Genomic DNA, 22,800 nt, shown 5'->3' on the forward strand with positions numbered 1-22,800 from the left:
GATTTAGTGCATTATTATGGGGTAAGCATTAGAATAAACCGCTCAATATATGCAGCCATAGGTGCATATAGTATGAAAAATGTATGCACTCACTAACTGTAAGTCGCTCTGGATAAGAGCGTCTGCTAAATGACTAAAATGTAAATAGGTGGTAATATCTCTCTAGTAGCTGATCAGTTGTCAGTATTTTGAAATAATTATAATGTTAAGAAAAGATTTGAATGGAGAAAGATGATCCAAGAGCAGCGCTCCCTTTCTTTCGATCCTATCAGTATTGACACATGCTCCAACGACGCACTTAGCAACCGTTCTCTCTGCGTGGTGTTTTGGAGATACATGTTATATCTTCGGCCGTTTGTAGGAAAGATGCATCATTAAAACACTCCTAAATTCTATCGGGAAACCTGGCCCAGTTCTCTTTCTCTCCATGCGGGAGTAGTCGATTCAGGGCTTGCTATCAAAATACTTTTCTCACTCGCTTGCTCAAATTCTAGGTCCTATTACTGCAACATTCAAATGTACAAAAATGTATCTGAAATGCAGCCATACACCTCAACAACCGTCGTTTTATATAGCTTAATAACACAAGATAGATATTGGTCTCCACTAGGCTACGTATGCTTAGCATGTGTATGCTAAGGTCAACATTTTGTTCAAACGTGGCTTTGGATGGTCTAGTGCCCTCAAACTCAACTCCTGACCTCGAAGCCAGTTCCACTGCGTTTTTTCATTGTTCCCCTCTAATCAGGGACTGATTTAGACCTAGGACACCAAATAATGATCAGGTAGAACAGAAAAGCAGCAGGATCCGGACCTAGTAGGGTAAGAGTTGATTACCCTTGGTCTAGAGGTTAGGGCTGCTGCCTTCAGCACGGCCTACCGTGTCAGTGTGGGTTCGATTCCAGCCCATGCCCTTCTGGCACAAATAACTAAATTCCCCCGATTGACTTGATTTATTTACACATTTCAAATATGGACAATCCAGGGATATTTTACCCCCGATCCTGATAAGAAATGACCAGACACTTTTGGATAAAATAAATAGGAAATGGCTATATCAACATTAGTTTCCATTCATGCAAATTGTCGGGTAAATTGCCACAGTAGAAAATATACATTATTTATATTGTACGGAATGCTTGTCAAATAGATAAATCGCCCTTAGTCTGTTCAAAAAGGACTAAATTGTTTCCGATTACAATACCAACCAGAGGGTTGCAAGCAGGACTAAGGGTAACAGCGACATAATCTTTTAGGGAGCGGTAATGAGGTGACCAATAATAGCTGTGCGGGTGAATTTTTGCGCGTATTTATTTTTTAACGAACTGCCCATAATCTAGTGCCATTGATGGTTGCAATAGGCCCCTTGTTATTTGATTATATTCCAATAGGCTACATTCTATAGGCTACCCGTTAGCCCAGGGCTCTCCAACCCCGTTCCTGGAGAGCTACCCCCCTGTTGGTTTTCAATTGAACCCCAGTTGTAACTAACCTGATTCAGTTGTAGCGAAAACCTACAGGACGGTAGCTCTCCAGGAACATGGTTGGAGAGTCCTGCGTTAGCCTATCCATTGTTACATAATGAAATGTGTGAAAAAACGATAATAGGCTACTGTGTTTCCCTGGCTGAGTTGATGAGCTGATTTGGGCCATCAGTTGATTGACAGATGTAGGCCTACTGTAGAACGATAAACTTTCCTCCAGTGTGGATGCTCGTCCACGTTTATTAGTTAGTCTATGTATAATTTGTCAATATAGTTCTGGTCTTTGGTGTGGACTGAAAGCCTGTATTGTGTGGTTTAATATTTGATTTCGTAACTCTGTCAAGATGTTTATGCATTTGAGCCTATCCAAAGACGATTTTGTTGAGCTGGAGCATTTTTCTTTGTGTAAATTATTAGAATGTTCGTTTTACTTCTTAAATAAATGCAATTTACTTGTAGGACTAATGTAAGCTGCACTATAAAACTCACTGAACTCGTGAGGCTCGCAGCTGGAGAGTGCTGCTTATACCACTGTGCTACGGCAGTTCACAACGCTATAGCGAGCACTAAGAATACTATGAATACTGATGATACATAGGCGCGTCGTTTTTAATTATTTAGTTTTAAGCGTTCCCCAAACCATAACCACTCTGAATGAATGCCTAAACTGGTAACCTTTTTGAGTTGTTTCTGTTTTAACCCTGTAACCACGTGGAATTAATGCGTCAAAAGTAGAACTTCATCCATGAGTCAAAGGGCAGTGGGCCGGATTCGAACCTATGCCGAGTCTGGCGGGGCAGTGGTTGTAACCACTGGACCACACATGCACTGTGGAAACCATTAATTTATTCTGCCTATTGCTTGCCTTCAACATATAATAAAATGATTTATCTAAGAAAACGGATTTTCCCTAACACCCTACAAATTTGTCAATTTATTGGCATGTAGCCTACATAAGGTACTATGTAGGTACGGTACTGCATTGTATACAAACACCGCTTCCAGCTGCCCCCTGGCGTCAATTCTAAATATTTCTTCAGATATTCAAATCCTCCTGCTGAAGGATTATTTTCCTTCTGCGACGAAAGGGGTCAAATTAAGAGCCGACATCTGTAACTACACACTATGATAAACCAGCAAATATTGACTAAAGATCTATTGTACCCGGCTCTAAAACCCTAAAAGACCAAATGCACATTTTAGTTTGTATTTCTATTTAGCAAATGCCTTTCAATCGGCAATTCACAGAATAAGGTAGAATAGGCCTATTTGTTGATTAATGTGTTATTATTATCTTTTGACCTGGTTTTATGCATTTGCATGTTGCAAATTAAAAACGTTGTGGGTAAAATTTTAGAGTGAGTGAAAGCGTAACCTAAGAGAACAAGTATTTGATACACTGCCGATTTTGCAGGTTTTCCTACTTACAAAGCATGTAGAGGTCTGTAATTCTTATCATAGGTACACTTCAACTGTGAGAGACGGAATCTAAAAAAAAAATCCAGAAAATCACATTGTATTATTTTTAAGTAATTAATTTGCATTTTATTGCATGACATAAGTATTTGATCACCTACCAACCAGTAAGAATTCCGGCACTCACAGACCTGTTAGTTTTTCTTTAAGAAGCCCACCTGTTCTCCACTCATTACCTGTTTACTCCACTCATTACTGCACCTGTTTGAACTCATTACCTGTATAAAAGACACCTGTCCACACACTCAATCAAACAAACTCCAACCTCTCCACAATGGTGAAGACCAGAGAGCTGTGTAAGGACATCAGGGATACAATTATAGACCTGCACAAGGCTGGTATGGGCTACAGGACAATAGGCAAGCAGCTTGGTGAGAAGGCAACAACTGTTGGCGCAATTATTAGAAAATGGAAGAAGTTCAAGATGACGGTCAATCACCCTCGGTCTGGGGCTCCAAGCAAGATCTCACCTCGTGGGGCATCAATGATCATGAGGAAGGTGAGGGATCAGCCCAGAACTACACGGCAGGACCTGGTCAATGACCTGAAGAGAGCTGGGACCACAGTCTCAAAGAAAACCATTAGTAACACATTACGCCAACATGGATTAAAATCCTACAGCGCACGCAAGGTCCCCCTGCTCAAGCCAGCGTATGTCCAGGCCCGTCTGAAGTTTGCCAATGACCATCTGGATGATCCTGAGGAGGAATGGGAGAAGGTCACCATCCCAACCGTGAAGCATGGAGGTGGAAACATCATTCTTTAGGGATGCTTTTCTGCAAAGGGGACAGGATGACTGCACCGTATTGAGGGGAGGATGGATGGGGCCATGTATTGCGAGATCTTGGCCAACAACCTCCTTCCCTCAGTAAGAGCATTGAAGATGGGTCATGGCTGGGTCTTCCAGCATGACAACGACCCGAAACACACAGCCAGGGCAACTAAGGAGTGGCTCTGTAAGAAGCATCTCAAGGTCCTGGAGTGGAGTCTCCAGACCTGAACCCAATAGAAAATCTTTGGAGGGAGCTGAAAGTCCATATTGCCCAGCGACAGCCCCAAAACCTGAAGGATCTGGAGAAGGTCTGTATGGAGGAGTGGGCCAAAATCCCTGCTGCAGTGTGTGCAAACCTGGTCAAGACCTACAGGAAACGTATGATGTCTGTAATTGCAAACAAAGGTTTCTGTACCAAATATTAAGTTCTGCTTTTCTGATGTATCAAATACTTATGTCATGCAATAAAATGCAAATTAATTACTTAAAAATCATACAATGTGATTTTCTGGATTTTGAAGTGTACCTATGATAAAAATTACAGACCTCTACATGCTTTGTAAGTAGGAAAACCTGCAAAATCGGCAGTTATCAAATACTTGTTCTCCCCACTGTATATGTGTGCGTCCATGTGTACAGCGAGAAGCAAACATTTGCTGCCACGCGACCCTCTGCGGTGCTTTTGGAACAGCTAGCTGTGTGTGTTACCAAGGGGGAACCCATCCTCCTGGTTGGTGAGACGGGCACGGGCAAGACGTCCACTGTGCAGTACCTGGCTGGATTCACTGGTGAGACACACAACACTGCCAGGAAGCTCCTCTCAGAAAACATGGTACAATGGGAACCCACTAACCAACACCTTTATTCCCCTCCCCTCTTCTCTCTCTCTCTCCCCCCCCCCCCCCAGGACACAGGTTACGGGTGGTGAATATGAACCAGCAGAGCGACACAGCTGACCTACTAGGAGGGTAAGTGAATTTACAATAAAAGACCTAGTCCTTTTCTTGTATGACCTTTCTCACCTATACCATTCAGACTGGGAAAATGCCTGTGTTGGTACTGAGTAGGCATATTCTCTTCCCTAATCTGTAGGTATAAACCAGTGGACCACAAGCTGATCCTGCTGCCCCTGCGTGAGGCCTTCGAGGACGTGTTCTCCCAGACGTACTCCCGCAAGCAGAACCTGACCTTCCTGGGCCACGTGCAGACCTGCTTCAGGGGCAAGCGCTGGCAGGACCTGCTTAAGCTCATGGACCACGTCTGCAAGTCGGCCCTCAGCAAGTCGGAGCTGCAGGAGAAAAACAATGGTACCATCACACACTTTAGATATTGTCTGTGTCCTAAATGCCACCCTATTCCCTTGGGGATCTGGTCAAAAGTAGTGCACTATTTAGAGAAAAGGGAGCCATTGGGGAACAAACGACAGAAGTACCTTAAACCCCTCTTGTCCTGAATAGCTTAGCCTTACTCTCACTGTGACAGAGATGCGAGTGTTGCCTTAAGCTATTCTCAGTGTGTGGTTTTGTGTGTCTCTCCTCTAGCTGCCTTGCTGCAGGACCAGTGGGAAGCCCTGGCCGTGAGGCTGGCTCAGACCCAGCAGCAGATCAGAGCCTGTGAGACCACACTGGTCTTTGCCTTTGTGGAGGTAATGGCTTACCTAAAGCTTCTCCTTTTATTTATATAGATACACACACACACACTACACATCCCTGTTGCTCACCAACCTGTTATTGTGATTCTTAACTCTGTGTGTCTGTCTGTGTGTGTCTCTGTCTTTCTACAGGGGACTCTGGCCCAGGCGGTGAAGAAGGGAGAGTGGATCCTGCTGGATGAGATTAATCTGGCTGCAGCAGAGACCCTGGAGTGTCTGAGTGGCCTGCTGGAGGGCACCGCCGGCTCTCTGGTGCTGTTGGACCGTGGAGACACTGGTGAGGCTCCGACTGCTCTCAATAGCACATTATGAAATTTTATAACACTATTATATTACATGTAATAAATTACATATTATTATTCTCATGAAGTTGTTAGTTGATCTTGACTTTGGAAGTAGGATCACTTTGATGCTGCTGACAGAATTAAACTCCACTTTGTTTTGCGCAGAGCCCCTGGTTCGCCATCCAGACTTCCGTCTCTTTGCCTGCATGAACCCAGCGACTGACGTGGGGAAGAGAAACCTGCCCCTGGGCATCAGAAACAGGTGAGAACAGGAGAGAACCAGGCCTGGTGTGGGGCTGAAATGTCTTTAACTTACCGACAACCCTACTAATGGTGGTTTGACTTTGTAACCTTTCTTTTCCCAGGTTCACTGAGCTGTATGTGGAAGAGCTGGAGAATGAGGGAGACCTGCGCATCCTGGTGTCTGACTACCTGAAAGGACTGAACCCTAATAAGAAAAGCATCAACGGCATCATAAGGTCAGTGGTCAGAACACAGACTGTCATAGCCATCATGTGGCTCATCAAGTTTCCACAAAGTCACGTTGAATGTCATGTCATATTGATTGCTGATTTGATTGATTGATTCGATTATTTTGGTGATGCAGCTTTTACCTGGCGGTGCGTAAGGAGTCTACCTCCAAGCTGGTGGATGGGACAGGACACCATCCCCACTACAGCCTGCGTACCCTCTGCAGGGCACTGAAATACGTGGCAGCCAACCCCTGCCACAGCGTCCAGCGCTCTCTCTACGAGGTAGGAGGCCAAAGTCTCTTTCATTGTTGATGTTGATATCCTTAGTAACATCATTGATTAGATGGGACCATAGGTTCAGATGTCACCAGATTCTCCATCGGTGTCGTTCTGCAGGGCTTCTGTCTGAGTTTCCTCACCCAGCTGGACCGCAGCTCCCATCCCATGGTCCAGAAGCTGGTGTGTCAACACATCATGGGGGGAAACACCAAGTGTTTGAAGCAGGTAACACAGCAGTCCTGTACAGTGACTAATTAGGCCATAAGACATTTATGCGTCAAGATTTCTGAGTGTTTTGAACAGTTAAAGGAACAATCTGGGGTCATTTCAAGTGCTTAATAATCATGAGTTCATTCGTGAGATCATGAGTGAGCCGTGTCTCCTATTCTGTGTGTTTCTCCCAGCCCATCCCGGAGCCCACTGGGCGGCCCTGCATCCAGATGGAAGGTTACTGGGTTTCCCAGGGGGAGATGGAGCCAGCCCTGGACCCCAGCTACATCCTCACCACCTCCGTCAAGCTCAACCTGCGTGACCTGGCCAGGGTGGTGTCCGCCGGGTAGGAAAACTGACCCCCTGCTGCCGTCAATCAACCTAGTCAATATCTGTGACGCCCAAAACCATTTATTTAGAGAGTTGGGCCAATGCAGTTTATGCATTATGATGCATTTACATGACACGTCAACATTCTATGGCAGCCGTGTTAGCTCCCAATTAACATTTACATGAGGAATATTAAAAAAGTATTATAAAACTGATGGCTCTGGGGGAGCCTAGTCATAGTAGGCACTATCTGACTGTTGTATTCAGCGTTGATTCTGTTTCTTTAAAGGGAAATCGTGTTGTCAACCTGAGCGTCACATGAGTTGTGTTAGCGAATATCAGTTGTCATCACTCACTGCTGCCATAAAGATGACATGGCTGGATTTCACAAGTTGTTGTGTGTTTCGATGGCCACACCACACGGGTCAATCGTCCCCACTAAGTGCTTGATTGTTTCTCTGCCCTTTATTAATTCATTCCTCTCTGGACACATGGGTGCATCCCAAATGGTACCCTATTCCCTACATAGTGCACTACTTTTGACCAAAACCTTAGTTGCCATTTGGGACGCAGCCATGACCTGTACACTCGAGGCCAAGGAAAATCAATCAACTCCTCTTCCACGAATTGCACATTGGAACACTGCTACAAACAGAACCTACCAAACGCCACTAGAAATGTTCTGTTTATGTATTTCTGTTTGTTCTTCAGGAGCCACCCCGTCTTGATCCAAGGAGAGACATCGGTGGGAAAGACCAGCCTGATCAGGTGGATAGCGGCCGCCACGGGGAACCAGTGTGTGAGGATCAACAACCACGAGCACACAGACATCCAGGAGTATATCGGCTGCTACTCCTCTGACGGCAGGGGCAAGCTGGTCTTCAAAGAGGGTACGGCCAGTTCTAAACTGTAGCCATGCAGTGTCTCACACAGCCTGTAGTAAACAATCTGTTCATGATTACTGTGTAATGTCTTTGTGCTTGTGTGTGTCTCTGTGTATGCTTCCCCTATAGGCGTTCTGATTGATGCCATGAGAAAAGGCTACTGGATCATTCTAGATGAATTGAACTTGGCCCCTACAGACGTCCTAGAGGCCCTGAACAGACTGCTGGACGACAACAGGGAGCTGTTTGTTGCAGAGACACAGGAAGTGGTCAAAGCTCACCCCCGATTCATGCTGTTCGCTACCCAGAATCCTCCTGGTTTCTACGGAGGCAGAAAGGTACGCGTCACTAAGGCCATAGTGGGATATTAAGATTAAATTGGGATAGTGTAGTTTGGTTATTTCAAGCAAGCACACAGATTTTTTCACTGAGTACGATGTGATCTCTCCCTTAAGAGAGTCAAATTGGGATAATGGTAGTGTAGCAGTGTTAATTTCATCAACAAAAATAGTGACAAGCATATTCGTCAAACAACTCTTTTTCTGTGGCAAATTACGACACTATGACTAAATAGACCCAGAAAAATCTATAACTAAACGAAAATGATTTTTCATTTCAGTTGACTAAAATGAGACTAATCGAAATTATCTCTGTGACTAAAATCTGACTACTAAGTGTACTGGACAAGAGTTTTTACAGTGACGTGACTTTCATTAATGTGATGACTGTTATTTATTGAATCAACTAACTATGTTTAATTGTTACTCAATTAAATTAATAATGTAACAATTAACTCATTAGGAATTTGGGGCACCACGGAATTAGTTATTTAACGAGTTACCATCTCCTGAATTAAACTCTTAGAAGATTACACTACTGGTCAAAAGTTTGGACACACCTACTCATTCAAGGGTTTTTCTTTTTTTGACTATTTTCTACATTGTAGAATAATAGTGAAGACATCAAAACTGAAATAACACATATGGAATCATGTAGTAACCAAAAAAGTGTTAAACAAATCAAAATATATATTATATTTGAGATTCTTCAAATAGCCACCCTTTGCCTTGATGACAGCTTTGCACACTCTTGGCATTCTCTCAACCAGCTTCACCTGGAATGCTTTTCCAACAGTCTTGAAGGAGTTCCCACATATGCTGAGCACTTGCTGGCTGCTTTTCCTTCACTCTGTGGTCCGACTCATCCCAAACCATCTCAATTTGGTTGAGGTCAGGGGATTGTGGAGGCCACGTCATCTGATGCAGCACTCCATCACTCTCCTTCTTGGTAAAATAGCCCTTACACAGCCTGGAGGTGTGTTGGTTCATTGTCCTGTTGAAAAAATTAATGATAGTCCCAGATGGGATGGCGTATCGCTGCAGAATGCTGTGGTAGCCATGCTGGTTAAGTGTGCCTTGAATTCTAAATAAATCACAGACAGTGTCACCAGCAAAGCACCCCCACACCATAACACCTCTTCCTCCGTGCTTTATGGTGGGAAATACACATGTGGAGATCATCCGTTCACCCACACCGCGTCTCACAAAGACACGGCGGTTGGAACCAAAAATCTGCAAATTGGACTCCAGACCAAAGGACAAATTTCCACCGGTCTAATGTCCATTGCTCGTGTTTCTTGGCCCAAGCAAGTCTCTTCTTATTGGTGTCCTTTAGTAGTGGTTTCTTTGCAGCAATTCAACCATGAAGGCCTGATTCACACAGTCCCCTCTGAACAGTTGATGTTGAGATGTCTCTTATTTAAACTCTGAAGCATTTATTTGGGCTGCAATTTATGAGGTTGGTAACTCTAATGAACTTATCCTCTGCAGCAGAGGTAACTCTGGTTCTTCCATTCCTGTGGCGGTCCTCATGAGAGCCAGTTTCATCGTAGCACTTGATGGTTTTTGCGACTGCACTTGAAGAAACTTTCAAAGTTCTTGATGTTCTGTATTGACTGACCTTCATGTCTTAAAGTAATGATGGACTGTCGTTTCTCTTTGCTTATTTGAGCTGTTCTTGCCATAATATGGACTTGGCCTTTTACCAAATAGGGCTATCTTCTGTATACCCCCCCACCCCCACCTTGTCACAACACAACTGATTGGCTCAAACGCATTAAGAAGGAAAGAAATTCAACAAATTAACTTTTAACAAGGCACGCCTGTTAATTGAAATGCATTCCAGGTGACTACCTCATGAAGCTGGTTGAGAAAATGCCAAGAGTGTGCAAAGCTGTCATTACATTTTAGTCATTTAGCAGACGCTCTTATCCAGAGCGACTTACAGTTAGTGAGTGCATACATTTTCATACTGGCCCCCGTGGGAATCGAACCCACAACCCTGGTGTTGCAAACGCCATGCTCTACCAACTGAGCTACATGGGACTAATTGAAGGCAAAGGGTGGCTATTTGAAGAATCTCAAATATAAAATATATTTTGATTTGTTTAACACTTTTTTGGTTACTACATGATTCCATATGTGTTATTTCATTGTTTTGATGTCTTCACTATTATTCTACAATGTAGAAAATAGTCAAAATAAAGAAAAACCCTTGAATGAGAATGTGTTCTAAAACTTTGGACCGGTAGTGTGTGTGATATATATCTCGATAACGGTCAGTATTAATCATTAACTCAACATTCTGAACGTCGCATAATCCTTGAATCCACAAGAACCCTAACCTTACTTATGAATCAGCAATACACAAATTGGCTTCATTATTTATATACTAGCTAACTAAATAATAACACAGAATACATACACACACACACACACACGGTATAGGTTATTGATTAGAAACGTAATACAATGGAAACAGGACCCTAGTGGACTAACAACAGCACGACTGCTTTGTTATCAAAAGGGAGGGGTCAGGAAGAGAGAGTGGAGGGGGAGAGCGAGAGAGAGACAGAGAGATTCAAACTTATCGTTGATACATTTGGAAACAATGCTCACAGAAACGGAATACTTAGCACCCTAACCACCGCTCATTCGGATAAGAAATGCAATGTATACATTTACGTGTAGATGTCCTTGTTCGTCGTCTATCTCTGTTGGACTCGATCGATCCTTCTATGGAAAAGGCGGGTCATTGGCTTTAGTGTGGGGTTCGGTGTAAGGCTTGGCTTGTCCACCAGAGGTCACAATGTCCCTTGTAGAGCTTCTCTGGTAGACAGATACTTCAGATGCACCAATGGCTGTCGGAGATGGGATTCTCCTTTCTTCCTACCTCGTGTCTTTAGTCATAGTTCTAGACTACTTTACATGTACAGCTGCAGACTGGTAATGCTAAGGTCTGGTGCGTTTCAACCATTTGTAACGTTTAGCTCACGCTTAACGTATGCTGGTCTCACCATTTCAAACGTGTGGACTACCGTCTCACGTTTTCTGGTCTTAGAGTTTCAACCATTTTTAACATTCAGCTCACGCTTCACGTCTGCTGGTCTTTCTGGTCTAACCATTTTAAGCTTCCTGGTCTGAGTGAATTTCGTTACCAAGGCTTTTTATCCTCTGGTAAAAAGGGTGCATTCCATCACGCCGACACAATGTCTGTGCTCCCTTGGGGACTAAAATCACATTCCTATCTTCACCAAAATACTGTCATACTTAATCATATATTTTATACAACATTTAGATGTAAACTTGACAAATAGAATGTGTACACTTTCCGAGTTAGTTATTTCGGTATACCATCCTTAATGACATCACAAAATAATAAACAATTATGACATGATTATTCTTTAGGTCCCCACTGACCATTACTAACATTCGGATTATAGAAATAAATGTTGCAATGTTCCCTTTTTAGGGAAAAAGGTTTTGGCGGCAAAACTCTCTATCTAGACAAAGGCATTATTTTCTCAATAGTAGAGAGCCAGAGAGAGTTCTCTCCTGCTTAAATTTACAACCCAGTGTTAAGGTGTCAAGACCGGCACAGCCCCCCCTTCCCTTCTTCTGTGGGAGCCAGGCCCCCTCTCTATCTTCAAACATTTGCCTAGCTGGTGGGTCCTTTGATCCACTGTCAGGAGAGTCATGACAACAGATTGAGAGCTTTTCAGTGATAAGCACAATTAATATTAGCAGTGCAAAAGCACAGCGCCATTCTAGTCAGCAGTGGGAAGGACGCGCCACACCCGACACACACAGGCTACATCAGCTGGTGAGCTGCGGAGGAGCAAGCGATGAGTGTGGGCAGACAGGCTCCGCCTCCGATTATACACATCACGCAGGCGACTCTCTTGCTTCCCCGTAGCTAACCGGTCACCACCAGCCTTCTAGTTAGCTACCCTTTGCCTGGTTAAGAAACATAAGCTGCTTTACAAAATTAAAAACAATAGTAGCATTGAGTTTAATAGTAAAGCAACAGTCTAGCTATGTTTTGCTCTCCAAAAGTAGGCTCTTTGAATTTGTAGTCTCGCTCAACCCTCCAACTTTCCACACTGCATTTCTCCCTCTTTTCCTCAGAGAAAACATCTTGATTCTAGGCCTTACCGTTCAAAAGATATGACTCACAATACCGGCGCTATGTTTTTTCCTTCTTTTGTGCTTTGGCGGGCCGTCTTTTACATTCATAAAGCATATCGCGGGCCATTCTAAAACTAGGCTACTTGCGGACCGGACCGTTAACCATTTCTTTAGGCTACACCTTGTTCAGTCTTTTTACCTCATTAGCTAGCAATACCTAACAACCTAGGGCGCGTTCAGCAGGAGGCAACGTTTTGGAATGTTCAGATAGGCATGTTTGTTCTAGATAGCATATTTCTATCTGACATGTTGAATAAGGAAAAACGTTGGCTCTATTAATGTAATTTCTATCTGCAACATTCGAGAACATTTTGCAACTTAACGTGGCCCTGGTAACAAAATAAATAAATAATTACCAGTAGTCTATATGCAAACATTTGGTGGCACAGAAAGAAAGGAAAAGGTATAGCAAGCAATTTATTGACTAAATTCCTCTTGCCACTACACTATATCTGACTGGGTAAATAACTCCTCTAGCCACTACACTATATCTGACTGGGTAAATAACTCCTCTTGCCACTACACTATATCTGACTGGGTAAATAACTCCTCTTGCCACTACACTATATCTGACTGGGTAAATAACTCCTCTAGCCACTACACTATATCTGACTGGGTAAATAACTCCTCTTGCCACTACACTATATCTGACTGGGTAAATAACTCCTCTAGCCACTACACTATATCTGACTGGGTAAATAACTCCTCTTACCACTACACTATATCTGACTGGGTAAATAACTCCTCTAGCCACTACACTATATCTGACTGGGTAAATAACTCCTCTTGCCACTACACTATATCTGACTGGGTAAATAACTCCTCTTGCCACTACACTATATCTGACTGGGTAAATAACTCCTCTAGCCACTACACTATATCTGACTGGGTAAATAACTCCTCTAGCCACTACACTATATCTGACTGGTTAATAACTCCTCTTGCCACTACACTATATCTGACTGGGTAAATAACTCCTCTTGCCACTACACTATATCTGACTGGGTAAATAACTCCTCTTGCCACTACACTATATCTGACTGGGTAAATAACTCCTCTAGCCACTACACTATATCTGACTGGTTAATAACTCCTCTTGCCACTACACTATATCTGACTGGGTAAATAACTCCTCTTGCCACTACACTATATCTGACTGGGTAAATAACTCCTCTAGCCACTACACTATATCTGACTGGGTAAATAACTCCTCTAGCCACTACACTATATCTGACTGGGTAAATAACTCCTCTTGCCACTACACTATATCTGACTGGGTAAATAACTCCTCTAGCCACTACACTATATCTGACTGGGTAAATAACTCCTCTAGCCACTACACTATATCTGACTGGGTAAATAACTCCTCTTACCACTACACTATATCTGACTGGGTAAATAACTCCTCTAGCCACTACACTATATCTGACTGGGTAAATAACTCCTCTAGCCACTACACTATATCTGACTGGGTAAATAACTCCTCTAGCCACTACACTATATCTGACTGGGTAAATAACTCCTCTTACCACTACACTATATCTGACTGGGTAAATAACTCCTCTTACCACTACACTATATCTGACTGGTTAATAACTCCTCTTGCCACTACACTATATCTGACTGGGTAAATAACTCCTCTTGCCACTACACTATATCTGACTGGGTAAATAACTCCTCTAGCCACTACACTATATCTGACTGGGTAAATAACTCCTCTAGCCACTACACTATATCTGACTGGGTAAATAACTCCTCTTGCCACTACACTATATCTGACTGGGTAAATAACTCCTCTTGCCACTACACTATATCTGACTGGGTAAATAACTCCTCTTGCCACTACACTATATCTGACTGGGTAAATAACTCCTCTAGCCACTACACTATATCTGACTGGGTAAATAACTCCTCTTGCCACTACACTATATCTGACTGGGTAAATAACTCCTCTTGCCACTACACTATATCTGACTGGGTAAATAACTCCTCTTGTCACTACACTATATCTGACTGGGTAAATAACTCCTCTAGCCACTACACTATATCTGACTGGGTAAATAACTCCTCTAGCCACTACACTATATCTGACTGGGTAAATAACTCCTCTAGCCACTACACTATATCTGACTGGGTAAATAACTCCTCTTGCCACTACACTATATCTGACTGGGTAAATAACTCCTCTTGCCACTACACTATATCTGACTGGGTAAATAACTCCTCTTGCCACTACACTATATCTGACTGGGTAAATAACTCCTCTTGCCACTACACTATATCTGACTGGGTAAATAACTCCTCTTGCCACTACACTATATCTGACTGGGTAAATAACTCCTCTTGCCACTACACTATATCTAACTGGGTAAATAACTCCTCTTGCCACTACACTATATCTGACTGGGTAAATAACTCCTCTAGCCACTACACTATATCTGACTGGGTAAATAACTCCTCTTGCCACTACACTATATCTGACTGGGTAAATAACTCCTCTTGCCACTACACTATATCTGACTGGGTAAATAACTCCTCTAGCCACTACACTATATCTGACTGGGTAAATCACTCCTCTAGCCACTACACTATATCTGACTGGGTAAATAACTCCTCTAGCCACTACACTATATCTGACTGGGTAAATAACTCCTCTAGCCACTACACTATATCTGACTGGGTAAATAACTCCTCTAGCCACTACACTATATCTGACTGGGTAAATAACTCCTCTTGCCACTACACTATATCTGACTGGGTAAATAACTCCTCTAGCCACTACACTATATCTGACTGGGTAAATAACTCCTCTTGCCACTACACTATATCTGACTGGGTAAATAACTCCTCTTACCACTACACTATATCTGACTGGGTAAATAACTCCTCTAGCCACTACACTATATCTGACTGGGTAAATAACTCCTCTTGCCACTACACTATATCTGACTGGGTAAATAACTCCTCTTGCCACTACACTATATCTGACTGGGTAAATAACTCCTCTTGCCACTACGCTATATCTGACTGGGTAAATAACTCCTCTTACCACTACACTATATCTGACTGGGTAAATAACTCCTCTAGCCACTACACTATATCTGACTGGGTAAATCACTTTATTTTGAGCACGTGGACCAGGACTTGAGCACTGGGACTCGGACTTCAGCCATAGGGACTCGTGACTCGACCAACCATTGGTGACTCGGACTTGATTACAGGGGACACTCTTGCTCTCACTCTGCGCTTCTGTGCGTCTGTTTGTTTTGTATGTAATGTGCAACATCTAAGTAGGCTGAATTCAGAATTTGCATTGGCAGATAATTCTTATATGTTTGTCATATTTCTGCTGTTGGAAGAGAATAGTATGTTATGCAGAAAAATATTGGTTGGACAAGCCTATATACAGTGAGGGGAAAAAAGTATTTGATCCCCTGCTGATTTTGTATGTTTGCCCACTGACAAAGACATGATCAGTCTATAATTTTAATGGTAGGTTTATTTGAACAATGAGAGACAGAATAACAACAACAAAATCCAGAAAAATGCATGTCAAAAATGTTATAAATTGATTTGCATTTTAATGAGGGAAATAAGTATTTGACCCCTCTGCAAAACATGACTTAGTACTTGGTGGCAAAACCCTTGTTGGCAAACACAGAGGTCAGACGTTTCTTGTAGTTGGCCACCAGGTTTGCACACATCTCAGGAGGGATTTTGTCCCACTCCTCTTTGCAGATCTTCTCCAAGTCATTAAGGTTTCGAAGCTGACGTTTGGCAACTCAAACCTTCAGCTCCCTCCACAGATTTTCTATGGAATTAAGGTCTGGAGACTGGCTAGGCCACTCCAGGACCTTAATGTGTTTCTTCTTGAGCCACTCCTTTGTTGCCTTGGCCGTGTGTTTTGGGTCATTGTCATGCTGGAATACCCATTTTCAATGCCCTGGCTGAGGGAAGGAGGTTCTCACCTAAGATTTGACGGTACATGGCCCCATCCTTTATATGTGCTTTCTTGAGCAGGGGGACCTTGCGGGCGCTGCAGGATTTCAGTCCTTCACGGCGTAGTGTGTTACCAATTGTTTTCTCGGTGACTATGGTCCCAGCTGCCTTGAGATCATTGACAAGATCCTCCCGTGTAGTTCTGGGCTGATTCCTCACCGTTCTCATGATCATTGCAACTCCACAAGGTGAGATCTTGGATGGAGCCCCAGGCCGAGGGAGATTGACAGTTATTTTGTGTTTCTTCCATTTGCGAATAATCGCACCATCTGTTGTCACCTTCTCACCAAGCTGCTTGGCGATGGTCTTGTAGCCCATTCCAGCCTTGTGTAGGTCTACAATCTTGTCCCTGACATCCTTGGAGAGCTCTTTGGTCTTGGCCATGGTGGAGAGTTTGGAATCTGATTGATTGATTGCTTCTGTGGACAGGTGTCTTTTATACAGGTAACAAACTGAGATAAGGAGCACTCCCTTTAAGAGTGTGCTCTTAATCTCAGCTCGTTACCTGTATAAAAGACACCTGGGAGCCAGAAATCTTTCTGATTGAAAGGGGGTCAAATACTTATTTACCTCATTAAAATGTAAATCAATTTCTAACATTTTTGACATGCGTTTTTCTGGATTTTTTTGTTGTTATTCTGTCTCTCACTGTTCAAATAAACCTACCATTAAAAGTATGGTTCATGGAAGTCAGTAAGGCAATACAAATGTGATGTGGCAAAAATGAAAAGGGCATTTCGTTGACTAAAATGGCCCACTGTTTTCGTCATTTTAACAATAACTAGAATAAATCATAATTGAAATGACAAAAATGTGACTTAATTATATTTTGGTCAAAATTACTGAGACTAGATCCCAAAAATAGTGCCAAAATTAACACTGTAGTATAGTTTGACAGGCCAGGTCTCATTGAGTGCAATGTAATCTTTCCCCCTTCAGGTGCTGTCTAGGGCCTTCAGAAATCGTTTTGTGGAGCTTCACTTTGATGAGTTGCCCAGTGACGAGCTAGAGACCATCCTCCACCAGAGATGTAGTCTTCCTCCGTCCTACTGCTCCAAGCTGGTCAAAGTCATGCAGGATCTCCAGGTGAGTGTCACATAGCACTTTCACTTGCTAACTCATTGCCTTTGGCATTGAGGTAATGTTGTTGTGTGTGTGTAGTCTCTTCGCAGGGGATCCACAGTGTTTGCTGGGAAACATGGCTTCATCACCCTGAGAGATCTGTTCCGCTGGGCCGACCGCTATCGGCTGGAGGAGCAGACGGATGACGCACGCGATTGGCTGCAGCATTTGGCTGATGATGGTAAGGACCAATCGAATCACATCCCTATCTTACGCAAAATGCACATTTCGTTTTTGTCTCTTGCTTTTTCTGTAATTTCTTTCAATTTGATTGTGTCAATGACACATCCACTTCATATAATGTAATCAAACCCAATGCATTCTCTGTCTCTGTCTCTCTCTCAGGGTTCATGCTGCTGGCTGGGCGGGTCAGGAAGCCAGAGGAGGCCACCACCATCCAGTCTATCCTGGAGAAACACTTCAAGAGGACGGTGAACCCTGACAACCTGTTCTCAGAGGAGCAGCTCACCACACAGTTTAGTGAGTAGAGCAGAGCCTGGTTCACACACACAGACGCCAATTTAACACAACTGAGTGCATGACCTTGTTCTTCAGTCAATTCATATTAGAGGAGATTGTCAACAACACAGGAAAGCATTCAACTAAAACTATAATGTCAAAGTGCAGAATATGATAGGGAGAATGTTCAATATAAAGATGTGGTCCTATGAGTGCATGTAAGAGAAGCCTCAGATAACCCGTGGTTGTACGTACTCAATATGTACTTCACTGTTCTCCATTATTTGGGGTCAATAGTGTGTGAACATGAATATTGAGTGTGAAGTGGATGGATTGTGTGTCATGTGGTGTTGTCCTTCTCAACTGGAATGACACCACCTCCCTTTGCGTAACGTACTCTAATAATTGTAATCAAGTTTAGTAGGCCATTTTTATTGGCCAGTGTGTCAGAAGAATTAATCTGGGAATATTGTGATTGGCAGGTCCGTTCGTGGACAGCTTTGCGGGAGTGCCTGAGGAGTTCCGTCACATGGTGTGGACACGGGGGATGAGGAGACTGGCCGTGCAGTTGGGTCGGGCCCTGCGTTTCGGGGAGTCTGTTCTATTGGTGGGAGACACTGGGTACGATTCATACAGAGTTCCTGATTGTCCATTTGAATTATAAATATAATTTCCAAAGCAAGCATGGTAAAGTGAATGGGTTCGTAGTACCTAAAGAAAGACAACACTCTGTCTACTTCTCCTGAAGCCACTACATTAAAGTATTAGCCTCCAGAATGACAGATCAGTTAGAACAAGTTCTCCTCCCCCCAGGTGTGGTAAGACCACCATCTGCCAGCTGTTTGCTGCGCTGGCTGGACAGAAGTTATTCTCCCTCAACTGTCACCTGCACATGGAGACGTCTGACTTCCTGGGAGGCCTGCGTCCTGTCAGACACACTGGGACACAGCAGGTAGATAGATACTACACTGTTATTGGGCACAATCTAAATTCGCTATGAATTTTATCAGGCTCAACGAAGCTTTCATAAACCCTTTATAAGGCATTTATAACTTACAGTAATTGAGGTAAAAGTGCTGCTATATTAGTAAAGACAATGCAGTCACAAATGATAATGCAACAGATAATGCAGTCCCACTGACCCCCCCCCCCCCTGTCGTTGTGTGTTGGTACAGGCAGACGCTGAGGACGGCAGGTTGTTTGAGTGGCACGACGGGCCCCTGGTTCTGGCCATGAGAGAAGGAGGGGTGTTCCTCATGGACGAGATCTCCCTGGCTGACGACTCTGTGTTGGAGAGACTCAACAGGTACACACACACTGACTATGTTCCAATATCGGCACCAGCGTACTACTTAGAATCCTTGCCCAATACATTACTTCATTCTAAATGGTACGCTAGTGTGGATTTAGGAATAGAGCCACTTCCTCAAAAATAATTAGCGTATAGCACTTCATTAGATAGCATTGACCTCTAAGTTCTCACCCTGCTTTCTGATTGGCTCAGTGTCCTAGAGACGGAGAAGTCTCTGGTGCTGGCAGAGAAAGGTAGTGGAGATGATGACGACGTGGAGCTGATTACAGCAGGGCAGAACTTCCGCATGGTAGCCACAATGAACCCTGGGGGAGACTTCGGGAAGAAGGAGGTGAACAGTCTATATTCTATGATTCTATTCCTTTCTAACTCTGCCTCTACAGGACGACAAGCAGTTCTGTTTGTTATGTATCAGTCCAACTTGTTAACATTTCTCTGTGTGTATCCAGCTCTCCCCTGCACTGAGGAACAGGTTCACAGAGATCTGGTGCCCCCAGAGTAACATCCGCAGTGACCTGGTGCAGATCATCCAGCACAACCTGAGGACTGGCCTCTCATTGGACGATAACGATCACCGAGGTACTCCTTTCCTCCACAGACATAATACATCTATTCATCTAGGAGTAGCATTTAATACGCTAGAATAGTCTGACTGCATATTTTATATAAACTTCTCCTGTTTTTGTTGTACTTTGCTTCAAATGTGTTGCACCCTCTGTGTTATTTGGCACCAGTACTTTCAATATCGATTTTACTTCCTTATTGTGGCCATCTCTCATCGTGACCCTTTGACCCCCAACCCAGGAGGAGACATCGCTGAGCTCATGCTCGACTTCATCGACTGGCTGACCAACCAGGACTTTGGGCGGCGCTGCGTGGTCAGCGTCAGGGACATCCTGTCCTGGGTCAACTTCCTCAACCTGGTGTGTGAGCGCGACGCCGACGGCTTCATGACCATGGGGGACGAGGGCGAGGAGGAGGAGGCCGAGTGGGACCTCCGGCTGGACACGGTGACTGCCTTCATCCACGCAGCGTGCCTGGTCTATGTGGACGGCATCGGCTCAGGTCAGACACCAGGACACAGACTGTTGTTGATGTGGAATTACAACAGCAAATGATCTGGTGCCAGATTTGTTTTGCTTATGTATGGCTAGAATACACAGCATGTGTAAGACACTGCCTGCTGTTGTATGAGGCTTAGTAACTCATATAATAATTGAATCTATGATGTCACAGGGACCACCGTGTCTGCTGCGGAGCACGCCCTGGTGGCGCGCAGGGCCTGCCTGAGCTTCCTGCATACCAAGCTGGGTGGGATCACCAAGCTGGACCAGGAGATGCTAGACGCCCTGAGGGTCTACGACACCAGCCTGTCCAGGGAGCCCCAGTGGGGGGACGACTTCTTTGGCATCGACCCCTTCTACATCCCCTCAGGTGGGGACACTTTGATCCTAGACTAGAGCATGGGCCCTGGTCAAAAGTAGTACACTATATAGGGAATAGGGTGCCATAGGAAGCAAGCCTAGACTAGAGCATGTAGTTTAATGGATCTGTTTTTGTAAAACATCCTTCAGTTTCTGTGTGTCATAAGAGTTGGTCTTGAATGTGTTTGACCTTTTTCATTGATTTTGTTTCCTTTTTCCATCAATTTTTTTGTCCTTTATTCTGATCAGGCCCCGAGAGTGAAGGCAGGAGCCTGACTGACTATGCCATAGCCGCAGGCACCACAGCGGTCAACGCCCAGAGGCTCCTACGGGCCCTGAAGCTGCAGAGACCTGTGCTGCTGGAGGGCTCCCCTGGAGTGGGCAAGACCAGCCTGGTGGCCGCCCTGGCAAAGGCTTCTGGGAACCACCTCGTCAGGATCAACCTCTCTGAGCAGACTGTAAGACGCTGTTCACAAACTTTCACTGGGGCTCTTGTGTTAATACAGAAGGCTTTTACTATGATTATGCCAATTTAAAATGTTACTTAAAGTTTCTGGATTCATATTTTGTATACAGTGGGTATAGAAAGTCACCACCCCCTTTCAAAATGTTCACCTTTTGTTGCCTTACAGCCTGAAATGAAAACACATCAAATCAGACTTTTTCTGGCTTTATTTATACACAGTAACCCACAATATCCAAGTGAGAAAAATGTAAACTGTAAAATACCCTATTTGGTTAAGTGAACCCCCCCCTAGAATTGCAATTGCAACCTTGCTGAGGTATAAACAACCACCTTCCAGATCAAAAATCAAGCTAATTTGCTTCCATCTGTGATCAGTTATAGTGACTTTGATTAGTTCAGAATAAAAGCAGTTGTTCATAGAGGACTCCACTGCTTAGTAGTGCAATTCAAAGCAAAGAATCCACTATGGGCGGAAAGGTACTTTCAAAAGATCTACGAGATAAAGTTGTTTAAAGGCACAAGTCAGGGGATGGCTATAAAAAGATTTCAAAGGCTTTGTCTATCCCTCGGAGTACAGTTAAGACTGTTATTAAGAAGTGGAAGGCATATGGAACCACCCAGATCCTGCATAGATCAGGCCGTCCCTCCAAACTGGATGACCGGGCAAGGAGGAGACTGATCAGAGAGGCTACCAAGAAGCCAATGGCAACTTTGAAGGAGCTTCAGGCCTTTATGGCAAAAGAATGGTCAATGTGTGCATGTGACCACAATATCACAAGCGCTCCACAAATCTGGCCTCTATGGGAGGGTGGCAAGAAAAAAAACACTCCTCAAAAAAGGCAACATCAAGTCTCGTTTGAGCTTTGCCAAAAAGCACATTGTAGATTCTGAGGCCAAGTGGCAAAAGGTGCTGTGGTCAGATGAGACCAAAATTGAACTTTTTGACCTGAACGCAAAATGATGTCTGGCGAAAACTTTTCCACCCAAAGAACACCATGCCTACAGTAAAGCACGGCGGTGGCAGCATCCTGTTGTGGGGGTGTTTCTCTTCAGCAGGGACTGGAACACTTGTCAGGATAGAAGGGAAAATGGACAGTGCAAAATACCGACAGATTCTTGAGGAGAACCTGCAGCCCTCTGCCAGGAAGTTGAAAATGGGAAGATGGTTCACGTTTCAACATGACAATGACCCAAAGCACACCGCCAAAGCAACCATACAGTGGCTGAAGGACAAGAAGGGAAATGTCCTTGAGTGGCCCTAGTCAGAGCCCCGACCTAAATCCCATCGAGAATCTGTGGAATGACTTGAAGAGTGCAGTCCATGAGCGGTCGCCATGCAATTTCACTGAGCTTGAACATTTCTGCAAAGAAGAATGAGCAAATATTGCACAATCTAGGTGTGCAAAGTTAGTAGACGTATTCAAAGAGACTCATGGCTGTAATTCAAGCAAAAGGTGGTTCCACCAAGTATTAACTCTGGGGGGGTGTTCACTTATCTAAATAAGGTATTTTACTGTTTTAATTTTCAGCGTTTTTTTTAGATTTTATTTTTCACTTGGATATTGTGGGTTACTGTGTGTAAATAAAGCCGGGAAAAAGTCTGATTTTATGTGTTTTCATTTCAGGCTGTAAGGCAACAAAAGGTGAAC

The 22,800-nt window shown here is 43.8% G+C and overlaps 1 protein-coding gene across 1 annotated transcript in view; it reads left to right on the forward strand.

Annotated features, from left to right (window-relative positions):
* LOC311106927 (midasin-like) overlaps positions 1 to 22,800 on the forward strand; it is a 62,885-nt gene that overhangs the window by 6,605 nt on the left and 33,480 nt on the right. The window contains exons 14-36 of the mRNA XM_084149320.1: positions 4,372 to 4,520; positions 4,640 to 4,700; positions 4,825 to 5,039; positions 5,274 to 5,377; positions 5,516 to 5,660; positions 5,833 to 5,929; positions 6,033 to 6,146; positions 6,275 to 6,422; positions 6,537 to 6,644; positions 6,824 to 6,975; positions 7,671 to 7,849; positions 7,973 to 8,181; positions 17,308 to 17,454; positions 17,530 to 17,671; positions 17,836 to 17,970; positions 18,432 to 18,570; positions 18,763 to 18,901; positions 19,125 to 19,255; positions 19,454 to 19,592; positions 19,711 to 19,840; positions 20,066 to 20,326; positions 20,498 to 20,695; positions 20,935 to 21,143. Of these exons, the coding sequence (XP_084005446.1) occupies positions 4,372 to 4,520; positions 4,640 to 4,700; positions 4,825 to 5,039; positions 5,274 to 5,377; positions 5,516 to 5,660; positions 5,833 to 5,929; positions 6,033 to 6,146; positions 6,275 to 6,422; positions 6,537 to 6,644; positions 6,824 to 6,975; positions 7,671 to 7,849; positions 7,973 to 8,181; positions 17,308 to 17,454; positions 17,530 to 17,671; positions 17,836 to 17,970; positions 18,432 to 18,570; positions 18,763 to 18,901; positions 19,125 to 19,255; positions 19,454 to 19,592; positions 19,711 to 19,840; positions 20,066 to 20,326; positions 20,498 to 20,695; positions 20,935 to 21,143 (3,451 nt within the window). The remainder of the gene's footprint in view (positions 1 to 4,371; positions 4,521 to 4,639; positions 4,701 to 4,824; positions 5,040 to 5,273; positions 5,378 to 5,515; positions 5,661 to 5,832; positions 5,930 to 6,032; positions 6,147 to 6,274; positions 6,423 to 6,536; positions 6,645 to 6,823; positions 6,976 to 7,670; positions 7,850 to 7,972; positions 8,182 to 17,307; positions 17,455 to 17,529; positions 17,672 to 17,835; positions 17,971 to 18,431; positions 18,571 to 18,762; positions 18,902 to 19,124; positions 19,256 to 19,453; positions 19,593 to 19,710; positions 19,841 to 20,065; positions 20,327 to 20,497; positions 20,696 to 20,934; positions 21,144 to 22,800) is intronic.

Source organism: Coregonus lavaretus, assembly GCF_964263955.1.
Source record: "Coregonus lavaretus genome assembly, chromosome: 31".
Lineage (NCBI taxonomy): Eukaryota > Metazoa > Chordata > Actinopteri > Salmoniformes > Salmonidae > Coregonus > Coregonus lavaretus.